The sequence below is a fragment of the Mauremys reevesii genome, linkage group 8, assembly GCF_016161935.1.
Source record: "Mauremys reevesii isolate NIE-2019 linkage group 8, ASM1616193v1, whole genome shotgun sequence".
Taxonomy (NCBI): Eukaryota; Metazoa; Chordata; order Testudines; family Geoemydidae; genus Mauremys; species Mauremys reevesii.
This window is the reverse complement of record NC_052630.1, coordinates 56,202,622-56,225,799: the sequence shown is the minus strand read 5'-3', so window position 1 is coordinate 56,225,799 and position 23,178 is coordinate 56,202,622. Positions and strand designations below refer to the sequence as shown.

Sequence of the window (23,178 nt, the reverse complement as noted above, 5' to 3'; positions counted from 1 at the left end):
TGTTGGGTTCCTTCCCCACTCTGAACTTTGGGGTACAGATGTGGGGACCAGCATGAAAGACTCCCTAAGCTTATTTTTACCAGCTTAGGTTAAAAAACACTTTCCCAAGGCACAAATTCCACCTTGCCTTGAATAGTATGCTGCCACCATCAAGTGATTTAGACAAAGAATTAGGGAAAGGACCACTTGGAGTCCTATTCCCCTAAGCCCTGCACCCCCGTTCCTGGAGAAGACTTGAGAATAATATCTTCACCAATTGGTACAGCTGAACAGAGATCCAAACCATTGGATCTTAAGAACAATGACAAATCAATCGGGTTCTTAAAAGAAGAATTTTAATTAAAGAAAAGGTAAAAGAATCACCTCTGTAAAATCAGGATGGTAAGTACTTAACAGAATAACAAAAGATTCAAAAATAAAAAAAAACCCACAGAGGATTTCCCCTCTAGGCAAAACTTTAAAGTTACAAAAACAGGGATAAACCTCCCTCTTAGCACAGGGAAAATTCACAAGCTAGAATAAAAAATAACCTAACACATTTTCTTTGCTATCACTTACTACTTTTGCAATATTAGATGCTTAGCTTAGATATGGCTTAGGGAGATGCATTTTCCCTGCCCTGGTTCCTTGTTGACTCCAGGAGACACAGACAAAAAACCTTCCCCCACAGATTTGACAGTATCTTCTCCCCTTATTGGTCCTTTTGGTCAGGTGCCACCCAGGTTATCTAAGCTTCTTAACCCTTTGCAGATAAAAGAGGAATTAACCTTTGACAGGGTAAAGAGGGATTTTATGCTACCCTTAGCTGTATGTTTATGACAACACGTCATCATCAGATAATCTGCTCATTACCTGTCCTAACACACATTCTGGTGGACCATATCCCAGCGTAGCTATGGCTACAAGTACTGAATGGAAAACTACTGCCAACTCATAAAAGCATTGACACTTTCATAACTAAATGCAAGACTCATGTCTTCAACTTTGCTTTCCATCAATAAGTTCTTCAGAAGCACAGCACACCTATACAAATGCCTATAAACTAATTAAGCTGTTTATCTTACAAACTAGGAAGGAAGATAGATTACAAATAGAAACAACAAATGCTTTGGAGGTACTTAAGTACTCTGGTAACCAAACCTATACAAGTTTCTTACATACATCGTTCCACTTTCTGGTAGCATGCATATGAAGATGTAATATTTGAAGCGAATCCTATAAATGACTAATTTCAGTAGTGCCTGTTCCTGTTTTTAAACAAATTTGAACAAACATGAAGGGAGCAGCAGACTATCAAAATATTTAATTAAGGCTACCAAAACAGTCTCCAGAGACTGTTAGCCTTTTTGTAGCTTCTTCAATAAGTAGCAGTGAATCCTTGCGCCATTTTAAGGCCCACGTCTGGGCAGATTTGAGAGTTAGGCAGGTTTTTCTTTTTGTCTTTACTGACAAGTGTTCTATCATGGATCTTTGGCCTCATGTTACAAAACGCTTGCATGCAGCAAACTGGGATTTTTGCCGCCCATCTGGAACCACCACCACCACATTGTGTGAAAGTCAAGAAGGAAGGCTACTTCTCCAGGGTATAGTCTCCCTTGAATAACCCACATAACTCCCATTATTCTTGAATTAAAAGGAGAAAAATAAACTCTTTAAATATATTTTCATAATGCACACTTAAGACTCTGTGACCATTAAGCCCTGTGATTAGAGGGCTTGACCTCAATGGAGAGAGGTTTATGTTTAGAAGAAGTTGATTACTAAAAAGGAGTCACATAAGATTCTTACCTTTACAAAGATGTTCATGCAGGCATTCAACGGTTCCAAGTAAGCTTCTTGGCACAATAGAGCCAAATACAGCCATCCAGTGTTTTTTAAAGCACTGCAATAAGCTTGCTAGGGTCCATGGGGGCTTCAGATACAGTACCTAAAAAGTGAAAAGTTTAAAACTTCACAACCATGTAACTTTATCAATGTACATTTCTCAATTGTGCTATTCTTTAATACCAATTGTACATGCTGAAGTAAACATCCAAAGCATTCTCAGAAATAAAAGATAGGTGGATTTTTCCTGGTAAAGTGATTGTATATTACATGACAAATCATAGCCTTGCTCAATTTAGTTTTACTCAGGAGGTGTCTTACACAGGTACAGACCCTTCTTAAAAGCATTTCAATTAGCATATGTGCACTGCTGTGACTAAGACTATTTAGACTTTTATGAAGTATTTCTGTAAAGGATATTCTATTTGTACAACACTCAAGATTTACAAGCTCAAACAAGAAATGTTAGTTCTAGTTACCCGATAGCTCTCAGAGTTCATCTTGTGCAGATGAGTATAAAGTAAAGTAATTAACCATTCCAGCTAGATGAAAATGTTAATTGGAAGACACACAGAGATAAATAACTGGACTGATAGTCTTCTGGCTATAGTCAGAATATTTTGGTTCTACCCCCAACTCTGTCACACACTTCCTGTGTGAACTTTGACAAGACAGATAATCTGTGTCTCAGTTTCCCCACCTGAAAGTGAGGACAATATTATTTCCCCTTCTCCTGAGGTTTTGGGAAACAATGTCTGTAAAGTGTTTTGAGCTCTTGGATGCTATGGAACATGGGTACAGCTTGCTCAAGAAGAACAGGCAGGGGAAAAAGGGAGGAGGTGTTGCCTCATATATTAAATGTACACACTTGGACTGAGGTTGAGATGGAAATAGGAGACAGACTTGTAGGAAGCCTCTGGGTAAGGATAAAAGGGGTAAAAAACATGGGTGATGTCACGGTAGGGATCTACTACAGACCACCTAACCAGGAAGAAGAGGTGGATGAGGCTTTTTTTAAACAGCTAAACAAAATCATCCAAAGCACAGGACTTGGTGGTGATGGGGGACTTCAACTACTCAGACATCTGTTGGGAAAACAACACAACAAGGCACAAATTATCCAACAAGTTTTTGAAATGTATTGGAGACAGTTTTTTATTTCAGAAGGTGGAGACAGTTACTAGGGTAGGAGGCTGTTCTAGATTTGATTTTGACAAATAGGGAGGAACTAGTTGAGAATTTGAAAGCTGAAGGCAGCGTGGGTGAAAGTGATCATGAAATGATACAGTTCATGATTCTTAGGAATGGTGGGAAGGATAAAGATAATAGATTTCAAGAAGGCAGACTTTAGCAACCTCAGGGAGTTGGTAGGGAAGATCCCATAGGAAGAAAGTCTAAGGGGAAAAACCAATGGAAGACAGTTGGAAGTTTTTCAAAGAGACATTATTAAGGGCATAAGAGCAAACTATCCCAATGTGTAGGAAAGATAGGAAGTATGGCAAGAGATCACCCTGGCTTAACCAGGAAATTGTCAATGATCTAATAATAATAAAAAAAGAGTCCTACAAAAAGTGCAAACTAGGTCAAATTACAAAGGATTAATATAAACAAATAACACAAGCCTGTAGGGACAAAGTTAGAAAGGCCAATGAGATCAAACTAGCTAGAGACATAAAAGGCAATAAGAAAACATTCTACAAATATATTAGAAGCAAGATGACGACCAAGGACAGGGTAGACCTGTTATTCAGTAAGGGGGAGAAAAACAATAACAGAAAACATGGAAATGGCAGAGGTGCTTAATGACTTCTTTGTTTTGGTTTTCACCAAGAAGGTTGCTGGTGATTGGACATCTAAAATAGTGAATGTCAGTGAAAATGAGGAAGGATCAGTCTGAAATAGGAAAAGAACAAGTTAAAAATTACTTAGACAAGTTAGATGTCTTCAAGTCACCAGGGCCTGATGAACTGCATCCTAGAATACTCAAGGAACTGACTGAGGAGGTATCTGAGCCATTAGAGATTATCTTTGAAAAGTCATGAAAGACAGGAGATTCCAGAAGATTGGAAAAGGGCAAATATAGTGCCCATCTATAAAAAGGAAAATAAGGACAACCTGGGGAATTACAGACTGGTCAGCTTAACTGCTGTACCTGGAAAGATAATGGAGCAAATAATTAAGCAATAAGGTGATAAGCAACAGTCAGCATGGATTTGTCAAGAACAAATCATGTCAAACCAACCGGATACCCTGTCAAAGAAAGTAACAAGTTTTGTGGATGGGGGGGAAAGCAGTAGATGTGGTATATCTTGACTTTAGTAAAGCTTTTGATACTGTCTCGCATGACCGTCTCATAAACAAACTAGGGAAATGCAACCTAGATGGAGCTACTATAAGGTGGGTTCAAAACTGGTTGGAAAATTATTCCCAGAGAGTAGTTATCAGTGGTTCACAGTCATGCTGGAAGGGCATAACGAGTGGGGTCCTGCAAGGATCAGTTGTGGGTCCAGTTCTGTTCAATATCTTCATCAATGATTTAGATAATGGTATAGAGAGTACACTTATAAAGTTTGCAGATGATACCACTGGGGAAGGGGTTGCAAGTGCTTTAGAGGATAGAATTTAAATTAAAATGATCTGGACAAACTGGAGAAATAGTCTGAAGTAAATATGATGAAATTCAAGAAGGACAAATGCAAAGTACTCCACTGAGGAAAGAACAATCGGTTCCACACATACAAAATGGGAAATGACTGCCTAGGAAGGAGTACAGCAGAAAGGGCTCCGGGGATCATAGTGGACCACAAGCTCAAATACGAGTCAACAGTGTGACACTGTTGCAAAAAAAAGCAGACAGACATTCTGGGATGTATTAGCAGGAGTGTTGTAAGCAAGACACGAGAAGTAATTCTTCCGCTCTACTCCATGTTGATTAGGCCTCAACTGGAGTATTGTGTTCAGTTCTGGGAAAGATTTCAGGAAAGATATGGACAAATTGGAGAAAGTCCAGAGAAGAGCAACAGAAATGATTAGAAGTTTAGAAACATGACCTATGAGGGAAGATTGAAAAAACTGGGTTTGTTTAGTCTGGAAAAAAAGAGAGAACTGAGAAAGGATGTAACAATTTTCAAGTACAAAAAAGGTTGTTACAAGGAGGAGGGAGAAAAATTGTTCTTCTTAACCACTGATGATAGGACAAGAAGAAACGGGTTTAAATTGCAGCAAGGGAGGTTTAGGCTGCACATTAGGAAAAACTTCCTGTCAGGGTGGTTAAGCACTGGAATAAATTGCCTAGGGAGGTTGTGGAATCTCCATCATTGGGGATTTTTAAGAGCAGGTTAGACAAACATCTGTCAGGAATGGTCTAGATAATACTTAGTCCTACCAGGAGTGCAGGAGACTGGACTAGATGACCTCTCGAGGTCCCTTCCAGTCTTAGATTCTACGTTACAGAAGTCCAAAAAGTTACTGTTAATAAAATATGCATTCTGAAAATTCACATTGAACAACCAGACAGCACATAAATTACTATTAAATGTAATGTTGCGCAGACATTACTAGTCAAACAATCATTCCAATATCAAATATATAATGAAATTTAACAATACTATGTGAGTGGATGGCTCACAGGATTGGAAATGGCAAGCATGAATCTTCGCTTCTAGGTCACTTGTTCAAATTCCCTTCAGGATAGTAGTGACTAAGTTATTAGACGGCCTGTGTAAAGTGAATTACGGCTCTTAGCCTAATACATGTTAGAGAGGTGTCCACATCACAAGAACACCAAAAGGCAAACTCCCAAAAGAGGTGAAGTACAAAATGAGTTTGGAGACTGAACAACAAAATCTAGGCAGGACTGAACTACACTAGCTGAGCAGTTGCAGGAGGTGACAGCGGGAGGGAGAAATGCTTCAGCTGAGGTTGCCTGTGATATGATCATCCTATAAATTTTTTTTTTAATTAAAAAAAATCATCTAAAATGTTAATATGGTCACACTGGCACCTTGCAATTAAACACACATTCTACAATGGGTTAATTGACAAATTAAACGTTTATGGATTAAGATAACACTAGAATCCCTAACCAGAACTGTAGTCTTATCAATTTATTCTGTATAATTTTAAAGAATGTTTCTCATCATCTCTTTTCCTATTGGTGCATTTTTACATGAACAGTTTAGATTAAAAAAAAAATATATCAAACGTTGAAACTCTCTTAAGCACAGAAGCAGGGTCCCTGAAGAATCATGACAGAGGGCAGCACAACTGGTCAGTTTTGCAGTTTTCAAACCAAAAAAAAAAAAATCTGTTTAAATTTTCATAAGAGGTTATAATTGAAAATGAGTTCAGGGTCAACAACTGTAATGTAGTTTGAGACATCTTCCACATCATTGTACTGTATCAGCCCTATTTGTCATTAACATTGTAACGTAAAAAGCAGACAGTGAACTTTGGACTCCGAGACAAACTTTAACTTAGTATTTGAAATATCAAGCAAAACACCACAAGTAACTACCTCCATCCACAAGTTTCCAAAAGCAATTTTCATTTCAGTTTCTAATATCGAGGATAAAGCTTCTCCTAAACTTTTTTCAAGGTCAGGAACAATGCTTAGGAGTGGAGTAGTAAGGCTGGGATCTTCCCTCTTGGTTTTCTGGGACCCAGTATCTGCCAAGTAAATACAGTTACAGTAAGCGTTTTCTTTAGTGTATTATTCATAGACAGTTATAGAAACAAGTTGCTAGGTTCTGTAATCCAGTCTTTGTGAGTGCTGGATTGTTGACTACAACATATTTAATATTTGTCCTCTAGTTGCAGATCTCCAGCTACAGAGGATTCCATCACTTTACTTCTATGTAGTTACTTCTACTACTCCATGACCACAATATCCAAGCACCTTCCAAGTATTTTAAAATAGAATCAGTGTCCATATTTCTCACCCTCCTCCTCCACCCACCACCACCAGAAGGAGAAATAGCATGATTCTTCTCTAGGGTGTTTATGTTGTGTGAAGAGCCTACTGAACTTAAAAACTGCCATACTGGGTCAGACCAATGGTCCGTCGAGCCCTGTACCCTGTCTGACACTAACCAGTACCAGAGCTTCAGGAGGAGCATACAGAACAGGGCAATTTGACAGATCAACCCCCATCTTCTCCTCCCAGAATCTGGCACTCAGCTGTTTAGGGTTGCGAGCATGGGCTTGCATCCCTGACCATCTTGGCTAATAGCCATTGATGGAACTATCCTCCATGAATTTATCTATATCTTTGTTTAACCCAGTTATACTTTTGGCCATCACAACAGCCCATGGCAATGAGTTCCATAGGTTAGCTGTGCATTGTGTGAAAAAGTACTACTACTTGGTTTGTATTAAACCTGCTTATTAATTTAATTGGAGACTCTTGGTTTTTGTATTGTGGGAAAGGGTAAAAAAACCTAAAAGTCTCTATTTGCTTTTTCCATCCCATTCACGATTTTACAGATCTCTATCATATCCAGCTCAGTCATCTTATTTCAAAGCTCAACAGCCCTAAACTTTTTAGTCTCTTCTCGTCTGGAAGCTCATCCACACACTTGATCATTGTTCCTCTTCCATGAATCTTTTCCAGTTCCACTAGATCCTTTTTGAGATGGGGTGACTAGAACTGGGAATGGTATTCAAGGTATGGGTACAACAAGGACTTACAGAGCGGCACTAGGAGATTTTGTCTGATTTCCTATCCCTTTCCTAATCATTTCTAACATTCTGTTAGCCTTTTTGATTGCTGCGGCAAATTGAGCTGAAGTTGTCAGAGAAGTATCCATGGTGCCTCCAAGAGCTCTTTTAATTAGCTAATTTAGACCCCATCGTTTTATATGTATGGTTGGGATTATTTTTTCCAATCTGCACTACTTTGCATTTATCAGGTTGAATTTCATCTGCCATTTTGTTGTCCAGTCACCCACTTTACTGAGAAAACCCTCTCTCTTTTCGCAATCACTTTGGGATTTAACAATTTTTGGGACAGAGAGTCAACATGGTTTTTGTAAAGGGAAAATCATGCCTCGACAATCTACTAGAATTCTTGGGGGGAGGGGAGTGTCAACAAGCATGTGGACAAGGGGGAAATCCAGTGGATATAGTGTACGGAGATTTTCAGAATGTCTTTGACAAGGTCCTCACCAAAGGCTCTTAAGCAAAGTAAGCAGTCATGGGATAAGAGGTAAGGTCCTCTCATGGACTGGTATCTGGTTAAAAGACAGGAAACAAAGGGTAGGAATAAATGGACAGTTTTCAGAGTGGAGAGAGGTAAATAGTGGTGTTCCTCAGGGGACTGTACTAATTTGCAGATGATACAAAACTGCTCAAGACAGCTAAGTGCAAAGCAGACTGCAAAGAGCTGCAAAGGGATCTTGATAAATACAAACTAATGCACACTGGAAAACAAATCTCAACTATACATATAAAACGATGGGGTCTAAATTAGCTGTTACCACTCAAGAAAGATCTTGGCATCATTGTGGATAGTTCTCTGAAAACATGTACTCAATGTGCAGCGGCAGTCAAAAAAAGCTAACAACGTTGGTAATCATTAAGAAAGGGATAGATCAGACAGAAAATGTCATATTGCCGCTATATAAATCCATGATACACCCGTATCTTGAATTCTTAATGCAAATATATCTCAGAAAAAGATATATTGGAATTGGGAAAGGCTCAGGAAAGGGCAACAAAAATGATTGGGGTATGGGATGGCTTCCGTTTGAGGAGAGATTAATAAAATTGGAACTTTTCAGCTTGGAAAAGAGACAACTAAGGGGGATATGAAAGAGGTCTATAAAACCATGACTGGTGTGGAGAACGTAAATAAGGAAGTATTATTTACTACTTCTCATAACGCAAGAACTAGGGGTCACCAAGTGAAATTAATAGGAAGCAGGTTTAAAAAACAAAAGGAAGTATTTCTTCACAGAATGCACAGTCAACCTGTGGAACTCTTTGCCAGAGGATGTTGTGAAGGCCAAGACTATAACAGGGTTCAAAAAAGAACTAGATAAATTCATGGAGGATAGGTCCATCAATGGCTATTAGCCAGGACAGGCAGGGATGGTGGCCCTAGCCTCTGTTTGCCGGAAGCTAGGAATGGGTGACCTATTCTGTTCATTCCCGCTGGGGCACGTGGCATTGGCCACTGTTGGAAGACAGGAAGGTAGGCTAGATGGACCTTTGGTCTGACCCAGTATGGCCATTCTTATCTTGAATAATTTTTTAATCACTGTTCACTCCCTTTTCCAGATCATTAATGTATATGTTGAACAGCACTGGTCCCATCAAGATCCTGGAGAGAAAGATTAGCAAATAACTGAATTTTGTATTAGTTCTGGAAGTACGCACGTCCATCATTCTTTTCTCATAGCAGACAGTTCAGGTCCTCTGAAAGTTTAGTCTCGCACACTTCATGAATTTCCTCCTACTAGCCGAGTTTCTTTGTTCGGAACATACCAAATATGGGAAGTCCAATCACACAGGGAGAGGTGATCTCTTTGGTACCTAGAGCCTGTCCTGCAGAGGGCTCTTAATATTAGGCAGAAACCTTGATCTGGACTCTGTATTTAAAGGGCAGCAAGTGTAAAGAGCACTAAGATGTGTCCACAGAAAGCTGTGTTACTAAGCACATGGGGTATTTCAGCCTTCTAGATCAGACTAAGTCCCTTCCCAGCAGGATATTTGCCCTAAATTTTGTTTTCTTAGGTTTTCCTCAGTACTACTTATTATGCTTTGTCTTAAGCGACAGACCACTAACCAAGATGACCTAATTTCTCAGAATATATTTATTCATGATTCTACTCCACATTCCTGATTTTTTAAGTGACTTAGACACACACAAGTAAGTTCATTTCTAAGAAACAACTGTCTATAGAATACCAAGGGCCAAATACAGCCAGGGTCTAAGTAGGTCAAATTCCACTGACTTCAATAGAATTATACCTGGTATATTACAAGACAACTCCATAATACTGTTTAATACGAACAGCTATCTTGAATCCTGAACAGTAAAAATTGGCTCACTCAAGGCTAAGTTACACCATTATAACCCATTGCCCAGGGTACAAGTATAGCTGTTCATATTAAGCAGTATTATTGAGTGACCTTAGATTTATAAGTTAGTTCAGGAATCCAACTAATAGTGGATTCATGACTTAGTATGAAACCTTTTTCAGTTAGAGAGTTGTGTTGGGGCTAACCTCTATTTCAAAATGTATTTTTTTAAAAGGTGGCTAGAAGTTTTGTTTTAATGCACACATATACACAGAGCTGGGAAACATACTTAATACTTTCATTATTCGATTAACTGAAACAGTTTTACTCAAGCTCTCAAAAACTTACACACACACCCACACCCACCCACCCACCCCCTTTGGGTAGAGGCCAAAGGTGGAAAATGTCAGCCCTCAAGGTGAATGTTATAGAAGTTCTAAGTGTATGAAGACAGAAACTTAATTTTCTGCAAATTTAATTATGCTCCACATGACTCACACGGCCACTATAAATATGTGCACACATGCAAACTAACCTGTTTTTGATTGTTGTAGGCCAACACAGTTCTGATGGCTGTTTACATTCAGGTTCTGGAGTGAAGTAACCAAATCTGCTTTGGATAGGGCCTTTACATCACTCACTAGGGCTTTGCTGCATAAATTTTTATCATCCCTATGAAAAGAGATTTACTTTTGTTTTGACTGTATTAATTTTCAACAACAGTTATATTCTAAATTGTAAAGCTAACTCATTGACAAACTTGTCTTCAGTAAGCCCATATAAATCTTGAAGAGCTTCACTGTAAACAACATATTGCCTGCGAAAGACAGGTACCCATGTAAGAAAGCAGATGAGCTAGCTAAATCAAGTAGTAAGTATTCTGAAAAGCAACACAAAATATATTAAAAACCACACACAAAAAACACAACCCACCACACCACCCCACACACTTTATAACCACACTTTAGGCCTGACTTCACCGGAAAAGCAGCAGCAAACACTGCCATCTTCTAACTCAACAGATCAAACCACATTCGCTTACTTACTGCCAAAAATAACACCGCCCCTCCCCCCCCACGTCTTTACATCAAATAGGATTTTTTTAAATTTAAATAAGTTTAATTTAAACAATTTTTCCTTTTAAAATAAAACTATAAATAAAACTTTAATTGATAAGTTATTTTAAGACCTACACTTACTTTAATCTATTAAAATACTTTAAAATTAAAAATATTCAAGCAGGACATGTCTGCTACTAAAATTTTAATGAAAGTCAAACCACTGAACTGGTAGACGTCACTGGATAAAGCACCTGGAACCAGAGTAAGTAGAAATGCTAAATCAGCTTTTGACAGTAGTAGCCTCTTCTGAGAGAATATTTCAGGTCAATGACTAATTCATTCAAAAAGGTGAGAAACTATTTGGGAATTGGAAAAAAAAGAAAAGAAAAGCAAGCAAGCTTGTTTTTTATTCATAGATTGGAAGAGGATAACAAAGTGGGAGGAGGAGGAGTTCTACCTGAAGGACATAGTGACTAGAAACAGTCATTGCCATTAACTATAGATAATGTTTTCTTTAATAAATCTGTTTGAAATGCAATACATTTGATATTTATTCATCCAGCACATGTAAAAGATATTTTTATTAATTAAATAAAACCAATTTTAAAATGTTGTTTGTGCATTAATTGAATTTCAATTTTCATTCAAAGGCAGCTTGACACAAATCACAAGTAAAAAAATTAGTGCTCCAGCAAATAAGAAAATGCATCATTCACCATTTGACCATGACCATAAGATCATAAAAATGTAAAAACTACAAATCTGAACACATGTATATTGAACTATATAATTGATTAAATGTGTATTGATTCAGTGTATCATCCAGAGTGGCAAAAAGAAGCACCAAATTTAGTGTGATGGCTCTATGTAGTTACAAATCAATGTGTTTTAAGGTTAATGAGAATCAACCTGTGTGATGAAGTGGGACTGGTTTTAATGTTCCCTCTGAATACCGTGTGGGGGCCTCAGCTCTGGCCGACCCTCTGTCGCCTGGCAACTAATGGCCAGGCCCACCCCCCACCCCGGGTTGCTAAAGGTGTTGGAGACAGAGAGATCAGGTGACCTCCTGGCCCGGGAAAGGAACAAAGCCGAGAGAGGAGGGGCTGGAGGGGGTTTGGTAGTTTTTGGAAGCTGGCTGGAAGATGGAGGGGAGCCCCGAGGAGGCTCGGGCCTCCCAGCGGGGCAATGGCCTCCCTGGGGCCCCAGATGGACCTAACTAATGGGGGTCGTCTTGTCTGTACTGGCAAGACCTGTTGTGGACTGTGTTCCTGTCATCTAAATAAACCTCTGTTTTACTGGCTGGCTGGCTGTTTTACTGGCTGAGAGTCACGTCTGACTGCAAGGTGGAGGTGCAGGACCCTCTGGCTTCCCCAGGACCCCGCCTGGGTGGACTCGCTGTGGGAAGCACACGGAGGGGCACATGTTGAATGCTACGTGTGAGCTTCCTGCCCTAAAGGTAGTCTGCTCCAAGGGAGAGGAGGCTCCCCAAGGTCCTGACTGGCTTTGTGGGGAGCAGTTCCAGAGCATCGCCCGGGGACTCCGTGACAACCTCTCTTAGAAAGAATAAAAAATAGTTACATGCCCGTTCTGCAACTTTTGCTCAAGATGAGTTGCACATGTCCACTTCACTTAGTTGTCTGTGCACCAGTGTGCCAGAGTACTTTTCCCCCATAGCAGTACCCATTGGGCACTCATACTGCTTGGTGACAGGTTAGAGAGCAGAGCCATCACAACCTCCCCCTCAGTTCCTTCTTATACCAGAAGCCACCATACATATTGGCTCCAGTGTAAAGGGGAGAAGAGCAGGTTATGAAATGGACACACGTAACACATGTTGAACAACAATTACTGAACAAGCATATATCTTTTTCCATTCGAGTGCTTGCACTTGTCCATTCTACTTAGGTAACTCTCAAGCAGATCCTGACGGAGGAGGGTATCACTGTCTACCTCAACAAGGACTGCACCACTATTCTCCCAAACTTAGTATCATCTCTGAAGGGGAGATGGCATAAGGGTCATCATATAAACCAAAGACCACATGGCAGCCTAGCAAGTGTCAGTAATAGGAACATGACCCAGGAAAGCTGCTGAAGCCAACTTAGTCCTTGCAGAATGGGCTAACATTTTGTGAGGAAGAGATACATGGGCAATATCGTAATAAGCAAATGCAAGTGGAAATCCAGGAGCAGATTGTCTGGGAGGTTATGGATTTCCCTTTTATATAATAGTAAATGAAACAAACAGCTGAGGAGATGCCCAAAACTCCTTAATTCTGATAAAGTAAAAAGCTAAAAGCTCTTTCAATGTCCAAGGTCTGTAGCTGCTCTTCATCTTTGCGAGAATGGGAAAGAATGTCAGCAAATAAACAGTCTGGTTCAAATGAAAGTCCAAAACCACCTTGGCAAGAAATTTGGGGTGATGATGTAAGGCCACTCTGTCATAAAAAGTCAAATGGGAAGAGTCAGCCATCGGTGCTCACAGCTCAGCAACTCTCATAGTAAAAAAACCAAAAAAACACAACTTTAATTAAGAGATGGGACAATGAACACGTGGCCATGGATTCAAAAGGAGGTCCCATCAAACCTGAAAGAACTGAGTTCAAATGCCGGGAGGGGATTGGATCTTACACAGGAGGGAAGACAGTCTGCCCAAACCTTTCAAAAATCTGATATAATCATAGGGTTGGAGAATACAGACCTGCCACCTAAAGGTGGGCTAGTCACTGAGATAATTAAGAATACACCTTGCTGCTGTCAGGCTCATCTGTTTTAGGTGAAGGAGGTAATCCAGATTCACCTAAATAAGAGCACTGGACCATGAGGTACTCAGTGGCAGATTAGCTACTGGGTCGACGGCGGTGGAGCCCTGGCCACCAGATGGGCCGAGGGAACCCCCGCACCCCAGCAGAAGTGCCGGGCAGCCAGGGCAGGGGAAACCCCTGTGCCCAAACCCTGGCTGTGGCTCCAGGACTAGAGAAGCTCTTGTTCCCTGCTGTGGAGGCTCTCGCTGAAGCCCTGGGGCTGGGGGGGAAGACACAAAGCTTCTCCAGTTTTGGGGGGAGGGGGAGGACAGAAAGGAGCAAATGGGTTGCAGGGCTGCAGCGGGGGGGGGGGGGCGGCGGTGAAGAATGGGCAAAACAGGGCGGGGTGTGCCCCCCCACACACACACACACTTGCTCTGGCCCAGGGCCCTCGAAACCTTAATCCGCCTCTGTATCAGGTGCCAGGACCAAAGAAAGTTGTTCTATTTCATGAAATAATGTACATCTGGTAGAAGACTTTCCATTATGCAAAATGCACAGTCTGAACTGCCACCAAAACAGGGAAACCTTTGATGATCTAACCACTGAGCGCATCCAGGCAGTGAGATGCAGGCTGAAAAAGTATTCAAAATCTGGCTATGATCCTATCAGATTATGCATGGAGGGAATTGGATCCCAAAAAACAGATGTTCAATAGGTTTGAGAACAAACATTGACCAGACCAGGCAGGCACTATCAAAATTAGGATGGCATGGTCCTGTCTGAGTTTGGCACTACCTTCAGCACCGTTGGGAATGCGGGGAAAAAGCATAAAGAAGTCTTGTGTTTTGACATCAGAAAGGCAGCCGTTAGTGACCTTGGGTAGAGGCCTCCCCTGGAACAGAATTAGTGACACTTCTTGTTCTGATGGGTGGTGAACAGGTCCAAGTCTGGTAATCCCAATTCAGAAAAATTAGCTTTGGAACATGAGGTATGTCATGGCCTCTGCTGAATGACTAGCTGAGTCAGTCTGCTAGTGAATTGAGAGCCCAGTAAGAACATAAGAAAGGCAGTACCGGGTCAGACCAAAGGTCCATCTAGCCCAGTATCTGTCTACCGACAGTGGCCAATGCCAGGTGCCCCTGAGGGAGTGAACCTAACAGGCAATGATCAAGTGATCTCTCTCCTGCCATCCATCTCCATCCTCTGACGAACAGAGGCTAGGGACACCATTCTTACCCATCCTAGCTAATAGCCATTTATGGACTTAGCCACCATGAATTTATCCAGTCCCCTTTTAAACATTGTTATAGTCCTAGCCTTCACAACCTCCTCAGGTAAGGAGTTCCACAAGTTGACTGTGCGCTGCGTGAAGAAGAACTTCCTTTTATTTGTTTTAAACCTGCTGCCTATTAATTTCATTCGGTGACCCCTAGTTCTTGTATTATGGGAATAAGTAAATAACTTTTCCTTATCCACTTTCTCCACATCACTCATGATTTTATAAACCTCCATCATGTCCCCCCTTAGTCTTCTCTTTTCCAAACTGAAGAGTCCTAGCCTCTTTAGTCTTTTCTCATATGGGACCCTCTCTAAACCCCTAATCCTTTTAGTCGCTCTTTTCTGAACCTTTTCTAGTGCTAGAATATCTTTTTTGAGGTGAGGAGACCACATCTGTACACAGTATTCGAGATGTGGGCGTACCATGGATTTATATAAGGGCAATAATATATTCTCAGTCTTATTCTCTATCCCCTTTTTAATGATTCCTAACATCCTGTTTGCTTTTTTGACCGCCTCTGCACACTGCGTGGACATCTTCAGAGAACTATCCACGATGACTCCAAGATCTTTTTCCTGACTCGTTGTAGCTAAATTAGCCCCCATCATGTTGTATGTATAGTTGGGGTTATTTTTTCCAATGTGCATTACTTTACATTTATCCACATTAAATTTCATTTGCTATTTTGTTGCCCAATCACTAAGTTTTGTGAGATCTTTTTGAAGTTCTTCACAATCTGCTCTGGTCTTAACTATCTTGAGTAGTTTAGTATCATCTGCAAACTTTGCCACCTCACTATTTACCCCTTTCTCCAGATCATTTATGAATAAATTGAATAGGATTGGTCCCAGGACCCTTGGGGAACACCACTAGTTACCCCTCTCCATTCTGAGAATTTACCATTAATTCCTACCCTTTGTTCCCTGTCCTTTAACCAGTTCTCAATCCATGAAAGGACCTTTCCTTGTATCCCATGACAGCTTAATTTACGTAAGAGCCTTTGGTGAGGGACCTTGTCAAAGGCTTTCTGGAAATCTAAGTACACTATGTCCACCGGATCCCCCTTGTCCACATGTTTGTTGACCCCTTCAAAGAACTCTAATAGATTAGTAAGACACGATTTCCCTTTACAGAAACCATGTTGACTATTGCTCAAGAGGTTATGTTTTTCTATGTGTCTGACAATTTTATTCTTTACTATTGTTTCAACTAATTTGCCCGGTACCGACGTTAGACTTACCGGTCTGTAATTGCCGGGATCACCCCTAGAGCCCTTTTTAAATATTTTGTCTAACTAACCCCCTCATTTTTGTATAGTTCCCCCTTTTGAAATTAAAGGCCACAGTGTTGGGCAGTTGAGATGTTCTTCCCACCACAGGGATGTTGAATGCTATTGTATTATGGTCACTATTTCCAAGCGGTCCTGCTATAGTTACCTCTTGGACCAGCTCCTGCGCTCCACTCAGGATTAAATCTAGAGTCGCCTCTCCCCTTGTGGGTTCCCATACCAGCTGCTCCATGAAGCAGTCATTTAAAGTATCGAGAAATTTTATCTCTGCATTTCGTCCTGAAGTGAAATGTTCCCAGTCAATATGGGGATAATTGAAATCCCCCACTATTATTGGGTTCAGTAGATGAAATACTTGCAGGTATTTTCCATTCTTGAAGCAGAAATTACAAAGACCCTTCACCAAGCAGCACTGGACATCAGATGTGGCCCCTCCCTGTTTGTAAAAGTAAAACATCACCACAGCACTGCTTTGAGAACCTGCATGGAGCAGCCAGCTACATGAGAGAGAAATATCTGACAGGCTAGGTATATAGCCCAAAGCTCCCTGACATTGATAGAGAGGAAGAGGTCCCAACCCTGAGTTTGTAAGCTCACAGGATGTGCTCTCCAGCCAAGGATGAAGCATCTGTGACTAGAGTCACTAATGGTAGAGCAGGAGTAAAGGGAACCCTGGTGCTTACATTGATTGAGTCCATCCACCAATTCAGGGAGAAGAACAGTTGCAGGTATTTGAGTCAGCATGCCCAGCGGATGTCAGGAGCAATGATAAATTGACTTCAGCCACCTCTGCATGACCCTAAGGTGAAGTCTGGCATGCTGGGTCACATACGTGCAAGTTGCCATGTGTCCTAAAAGTCTCTTGCAATTCCTCACTGTTATACAGAGATGCGCCTGGAATTCTGAGCACAGATTGTGTACTGCTTGAAACAAATATGGCCTCACTGTGGTTGAATCGAGAACTGCCCCTGCAAATTTTATCTTCTCTGCAGGGGTGAGATCTGGTTGGTCTTTGTTGATTAGCAGGCCTAAAATTTGAAAGAGACAAGACCATCTGCACCCCTTCTTCCACCTGGTTCTTGGACTGTCCAGGGAGCAACCAGTTATTCAAGTAGATACACCTAAATGCCCACCCTTTGAACATGTGCTGCCACCACCACCACCACACACATTGTGAAAACTGAGGACAGGGGCAGAGGACAAGCCATATGGAAGAAATGTGAACTAATAATGGATATCTGCCAAAACAAATCTTAGGAACTTCCTGTGACTCTGGTGAAGGGCCACAAAGAAGTATACCTCCTTTAAGTCAAGGGTAGCAAGCCAGTCGTTGAGAGATAGGAATGGAATAATAGAGGATAGAGTAACCATTAGAAATTTTATCTTTATGAATTGCTTGAGATTCTGCAGGTCCAGAATGGGCCTGAGGCCTTCCTTGGACTTCAGAATGAGAAAATACCAGGAATAAAATCCCTTCTCTTGATGTAGGAGCCATAGAAGAGACTGTCCTTCCTGAATTAGTACAGTCTCAGGAGAGCGATCCCTGAAAAAAAAGAGACAGAAAAGGTGGACAAGAGAGTGGAATAGACGTGATTTGTAGAATATATATCCCGCTTGCACCATGCTTAGAACCCACCTGTCTGACAACATGATTCCAAGTAGTACAGCTTGCAGCCAAAGGGAAGGGAATTCTCTAAGTGGTTTGGTGCTCTTGACTGAGTCAGACAGACTGTTTGGAAACTGACAGCTGTCTCACTGTCACAGATGTAGGAGACAGAGATGGAGGTCTCCTCCTTTGGAACTTGTCATGTATGTCTTTTAGAAGTGTTAGGCTAACTCACCAGGTAATATGATGGATAGTTCTGATGCACCTGAGGCAGAAACTGTTTTCTCTTTTTAAGGACCCAGGGACTAGAACCCAGGTCTGCAGAGCCTGGGATGGCTATAAAAGTCTCACAGTGCCACTGGGAGACCATCCAGAGGCACAGCCAGGGAACACCATGGAGAGTAAACGCTGCAGAAAATACCACCCAAGAGATCCAGAGTGATGGTACCCTGCACCTCTCTGATTGGCCAAGTACCCTATTTAACCCCATGGGTTGCCCTGGGCAACCTCACAGACTTCAGCCTGCTGCAATGCCAGACTCTGCTTGATCTCCTGTGTCTGACTCCAGCCTTACTCTCACCCTGATTCCTGACTCTAGCCTGCTACAGCCTCTGATCTCCAGCCTCTGACTGCAGCCTGACCCTGACTCTTGCCTCCTGATTCCAGCCTTGTACTACTTATGATCTCTGATCCCAGCCTGACTCTGACCCTGGCTCTTGCAATTCCTCCAAATCCTGCCTGGTGACTACTGTCCCTGCTGCGCACAACTCAGCCCAGCTGTGACCACTAATGCCACAATTCTTTTCAATTTTTATAGCAGGAGTATAAATACCCAAAGATTTCAGGATTGCCAAGGAATCTTTTAAAGAGTGCAGAGTCTCCGCTATTTTGCCAGAGAACAGACTTGAACCCTCAAAGGCAAGCCTTCTATAGTATGCTGCACTTCAGTCGGAATATCCGGTGCTTGCAGCCACGAAGCACAACGAATAGCAATGGCTGCTGCCATCAGTGGAGCTGCTGAGTCTGCTTCATCCACTGAAGCCTGTAGAGAAGACTGGACAACCAAACAATTATATTAATTAACAAACACCTTAAATTCCTCTTTGACATTGTTTGGTAACTTGTCTTGAGACTCAGACATTGCATTCCAATTTGAATAATCATATCTGGCAAGCAGCATCTGATGATTTGCAATTCTACATTGTCCTGTACAATTGGTACCACATGGGTTGGTACCAAAGCTGTCGGATCTGGTCCCTGGGAGTTATCCTGCCTGAGAGGTGAAGCTGGCACTGACAAGCACAAGAGGCCCTGTGCCACTGCATATGTCTAACACATAGCTGGTACTGACAAAATAGCCTAGGGAACAGAAATCAGATGAAGTAGACAATGGAGTCTGTCTTGACAGAGCCCCTTGAGATGCTGGAGTCAACCACTCAACACTGCAGGAACACAGTACAGGGGACCACCTCACCTCCTAACCTCAGAACTTGATTTATCCTTAAGGGAGTCTGACCATTTAGCCCTCTAAAGGGAAAAGGAAAAAAAAAAAAAAAAGACTTCAGTATATCACAGTACAGAGCAAAGCTCAACACCACCACCACCACGACAAAAGAATAGGTAAATGGAAACCTAAAATGGGTACAGCTAACTAACACACAGAGAAAACATGAAGAGCTCACACTTGCTCTGACCACCAATCATAGGCGGTGAGAAGAAAAAGGGGCACTGGGGCATCTCTGCCTTTCATGCTCCCGCTAAGCAGCACCGGTGCATGGAGGGCACATGTGCTGCCCAGATGGGTACCGCTATGGGAAAATATGTTATCTAGCTCCAGTGCACTGTGCACTGGCACACACTTAAGTGGAATGGACATGTGCAAGCACCCAACAAAGAATTAAGAAACACAAATGCATAAACAAGATTTAAGCCAATGATTTAAATCAATCCACCCTGCTGCGCACCCAATGAAGATGTGATGGACTGAGCTAAATTCTGTTCTGCCTAATACAACAAAATTACCCAAGTTCCAGCTGGAGAATCTTTATTATTCATGAGGCTGTAAGAAGCCAAAAAGAGTATAGATAAATTTTAGCATATAGATCACAGCCTGAGTTTAATAGAGCCACACAATATAAGAGTTTCGCAAGGGAGTTTAGAAGGGGAGTGGGAAGGGAGCGGGAGTCCCTCGCCAGCCCTAATCCCTTCCCTGTGGTCCCCCTAAAACCTATAAACCGAACCACATTTCAAAACCCGTTTCTGTAAACCACCCTTCCATTAACTAGGAGACAATGCAGGTAGAAGCCCAGCAGCAGAGTGGGGGCTATCCAGTTTATTGCGCTGAGTGTTGCATGTATGATTACCTGCCCTGTGGGCGGGTGGCGTATGTGTGCAGTCGGTGCAAGGAGCTCCTGGCCCTCAGAGACCATGTACAGGCTTTGGAGGCCAGGGTGGCGGAACTGGAGGAGCTAAGAGAGGCAGAGAGGTATGTTGATGAGGCTTTCCGGGACACTGTAGAATTGTCCCACCTCCAGTCAGACAGCCCCTGCGCTGCTGAGGAGGATGAAAGGCCCAGGGAAGCAGAGCAGTCAATAGGAGCAGAGGGAAACCTTCCCGTAGTTGGGACCCTCCTTCCAGGTGGTGCTGGGGTTGCCTTTCGCACTGAGGTTACCTCTCCGGGGGAGGGAACTCCAGTTTCTAGGAGAAGGCAGGTGTTAGTAATGGGAGATTCGATTATTAGAAACGTAGATAGCTGGGTTTGTGATGACCGGGAGAACCGTATGGTGACTTGCCTGCCTGGTGCGAAGGTTGCAGATCTCTCGAGGCATCTAGACAGACTTATGTGTAGTGCTAGGGAAGAGCCGGTGGTCGTGGTACATGTAGGTACCAATGACATAGGGAAGGGTAGGAGAGATGTCCTGGAAGCCAAATTTAGGCTGCTAGGGAAGAGACTGAAATCCAGGACCTCTATGGTGGCATTCTCAGAAATGCTCCCAGTTCCATGCGCAGGGCCAGGTAGGCAGGCAGAGCTTCAGAGTCTCAATGGGTTGATGAGACGATGGTGTAGAGAGGAGGGGTTCACGTTCATTAGGAACTGGGGAAACTTCTGGGATGGGAGGAGCCTATACAGGAGAGATGGGCTCCACCTAAACCAAAGTGGAACCAGACTGCTGGCACTAAACATTAAAAAGGTTGTAGAGCAGTTTTTAAACTAGGAGATGGGGGAAGGCCGACCGCTGCAGAGGAGCGTGTGGATCGGACACAGACTTTTCTTAGGGGAGAGTCTGATGATAGATTTCAGAGTAGCAGCCGTGTTAGTCTATATCCGCAAAAAAAACCAAAAAAAAAAAACCAGGAGTACTTGTGGCACCTTAAAGACTAACAAATTTATTTTAGCATGAGCTTTCGTGAGCTACAGCTGCATCCGAAGAAGTGAGCTGTAGCTCACGAAAGCTCATGCTAAAATAAATTTGTTAGTCTTTAAGGTGCCACAAGTACTCCTGGGTGTTTTTTTTTTTCCTGATGATAGAGAATCTCCAGGTTATAGTCAGGAGCAGAGGAATGAGAAGTATAATGTAAGGGCCGAATCAGATGATAAACAGTCACATAAAAAAGAATCTGGCACATCAGAAAAAGGCAGGCCAATAAACAGGGACAAGTTTTTAAAGTGCTTGTACACAAATGCCAGAAGTCTAAATAATAAGATGGGTGAACTAGAGTCCCTTGTGATAAAGGAGGATATTGATATAATAGGCATCACAGAAACCTGGTGGACTGAGAGCAATCAATGGGACACAATCATTCCGGGGTACAAAATATATCGGAAGGACAGAACAGGTCGTGCAGGGGGAGGAGTGACACTATGTGTGAAAGAAAGTGTAGATTCAAATGAAGTAATAATCTTAAATGAATCCACATGTTCCACAGAATCTCTATGGATAGAAATTTCATGCTCTAGTAAAAATATAACATTAGGGATCTATTATCGACCACCTGACCAGGACAGTAATGGTGATGATGAAATGCTAAGGGAAATTTGAGAGGCTATCAAAATTAAGAACCCAATAATAGTGGGGGATTTCAATTATCCCCATATTGACTGGGAACATTTCACTTCAGGACGAAACGCAGAGATAAAATTTCTCGATACTTTAAATGACTGCTTCATGGAGCAGCTGGTACGGGAACCCACAAGGGGAGAGGCAACTCTAGATTTAATCCTGGAGTGGAGCGCAGGAGCTGGTCCAAGAGGTAACTATAGCAGGACCGCTTGGAAATAGTGACCATAATACAATAGCATTCAACATCCCTGTGGTGGGAAGAACACCTCAACTGCCCAACGCTGTGGCATTTAATTTCAAAAGGGGGAACTATACAAAAATGAGGGGGTTAGTTAGGCAAAAGTTAAAAGGTACAGTGACTAAAGTGAAATCCCTACAAGTTGCATGGGCCCTTTTTAAAGGCACCATAATAGAGGCCCAACTTAAATGTATACCCCAAATTAAGAAAAACAGTAAAAGAACTAAAAAAGAGCCACCGTGGCTTAACAACCATGTAAAAGAAGCAGTGAGAGATAAAAAGACTTCCTTTAAAAGGTGGAAATCAAATCCTAGTGAGGCAAATAGAAAGGAACACAAACACTGCCAACTTAAGTGCAAGAGTGTAATAAGAAAAGCCAAAGAGGAGTTTGAAGAACTGCTAGCCAAAAACTCCAAAGGTAATAACAAAATGTTTTTTTAAGTACATCAGAAGCAGGAAGCCTGCTAAACAACCAGTGGGGCCCCTTGACGATCAAAATACAAAAGGAGCGCTTAAAGACGATAAAGTCATTGCGCAGAAATTAAATGGATTCTTTACTTCAGTCTTCACGGCTGAGGATGTTAGGGAGATTCCCAAACCTGAGCTGGCTTTTGTAGGTGACAAATCTGAGGAACTGTCACAGATTGAAGTGTCACTAGAGGAGGTTTTGGAATTAATTGATAAACTCAACATTAACAAGTCACCGGGACCAGATGGCATTCACCCAAGAGTTCACATTTGAGTTCTTTCAGAAGTTGCGGAATTATTAACTAAGGTTTGTAACCTGTCCTTTAAATCGGCTTCGGTACCCAATGACTGGAAGTTAGCTAATGTAACGCCAATATTTAAAAAGGGCTCTAGGGGTGATCCCGGCAATTACAGACCGGTAAGTCTAACGTCGGTACTGGGCAAATTAGTTGAAACAATAGTTAAGAATAAAATTGTCAGACACATAGAAAAACTGTTGAGTAATAGTCAACATGGTTTCTGTAAAGGGAAATCGTGTCTTACTAATCTATTAGAGTTCTTTGAAGGGGTCAACAAACATGTGGA

At 41.9% G+C, this 23,178-nt stretch overlaps 1 protein-coding gene across 2 annotated transcripts in view; it reads right to left on the bottom strand.

The window, feature by feature from the left end:
* SWT1 (SWT1 RNA endoribonuclease homolog) overlaps window positions 1-23,178 on the bottom strand; it is a 77,118-nt gene that overhangs the window by 27,577 nt on the left and 26,363 nt on the right. For both annotated transcript variants that reach the window (XM_039486758.1, XM_039486757.1), the window contains 3 exons: window positions 10,382-10,518; window positions 6,341-6,492; window positions 1,789-1,927 (listed from right to left, as the gene is read on the bottom strand). In XM_039486758.1, the coding sequence (XP_039342692.1) occupies window positions 1,789-1,927; window positions 6,341-6,492; window positions 10,382-10,518 (428 nt within the window). The remainder of the gene's footprint in view (window positions 1-1,788; window positions 1,928-6,340; window positions 6,493-10,381; window positions 10,519-23,178) is intronic.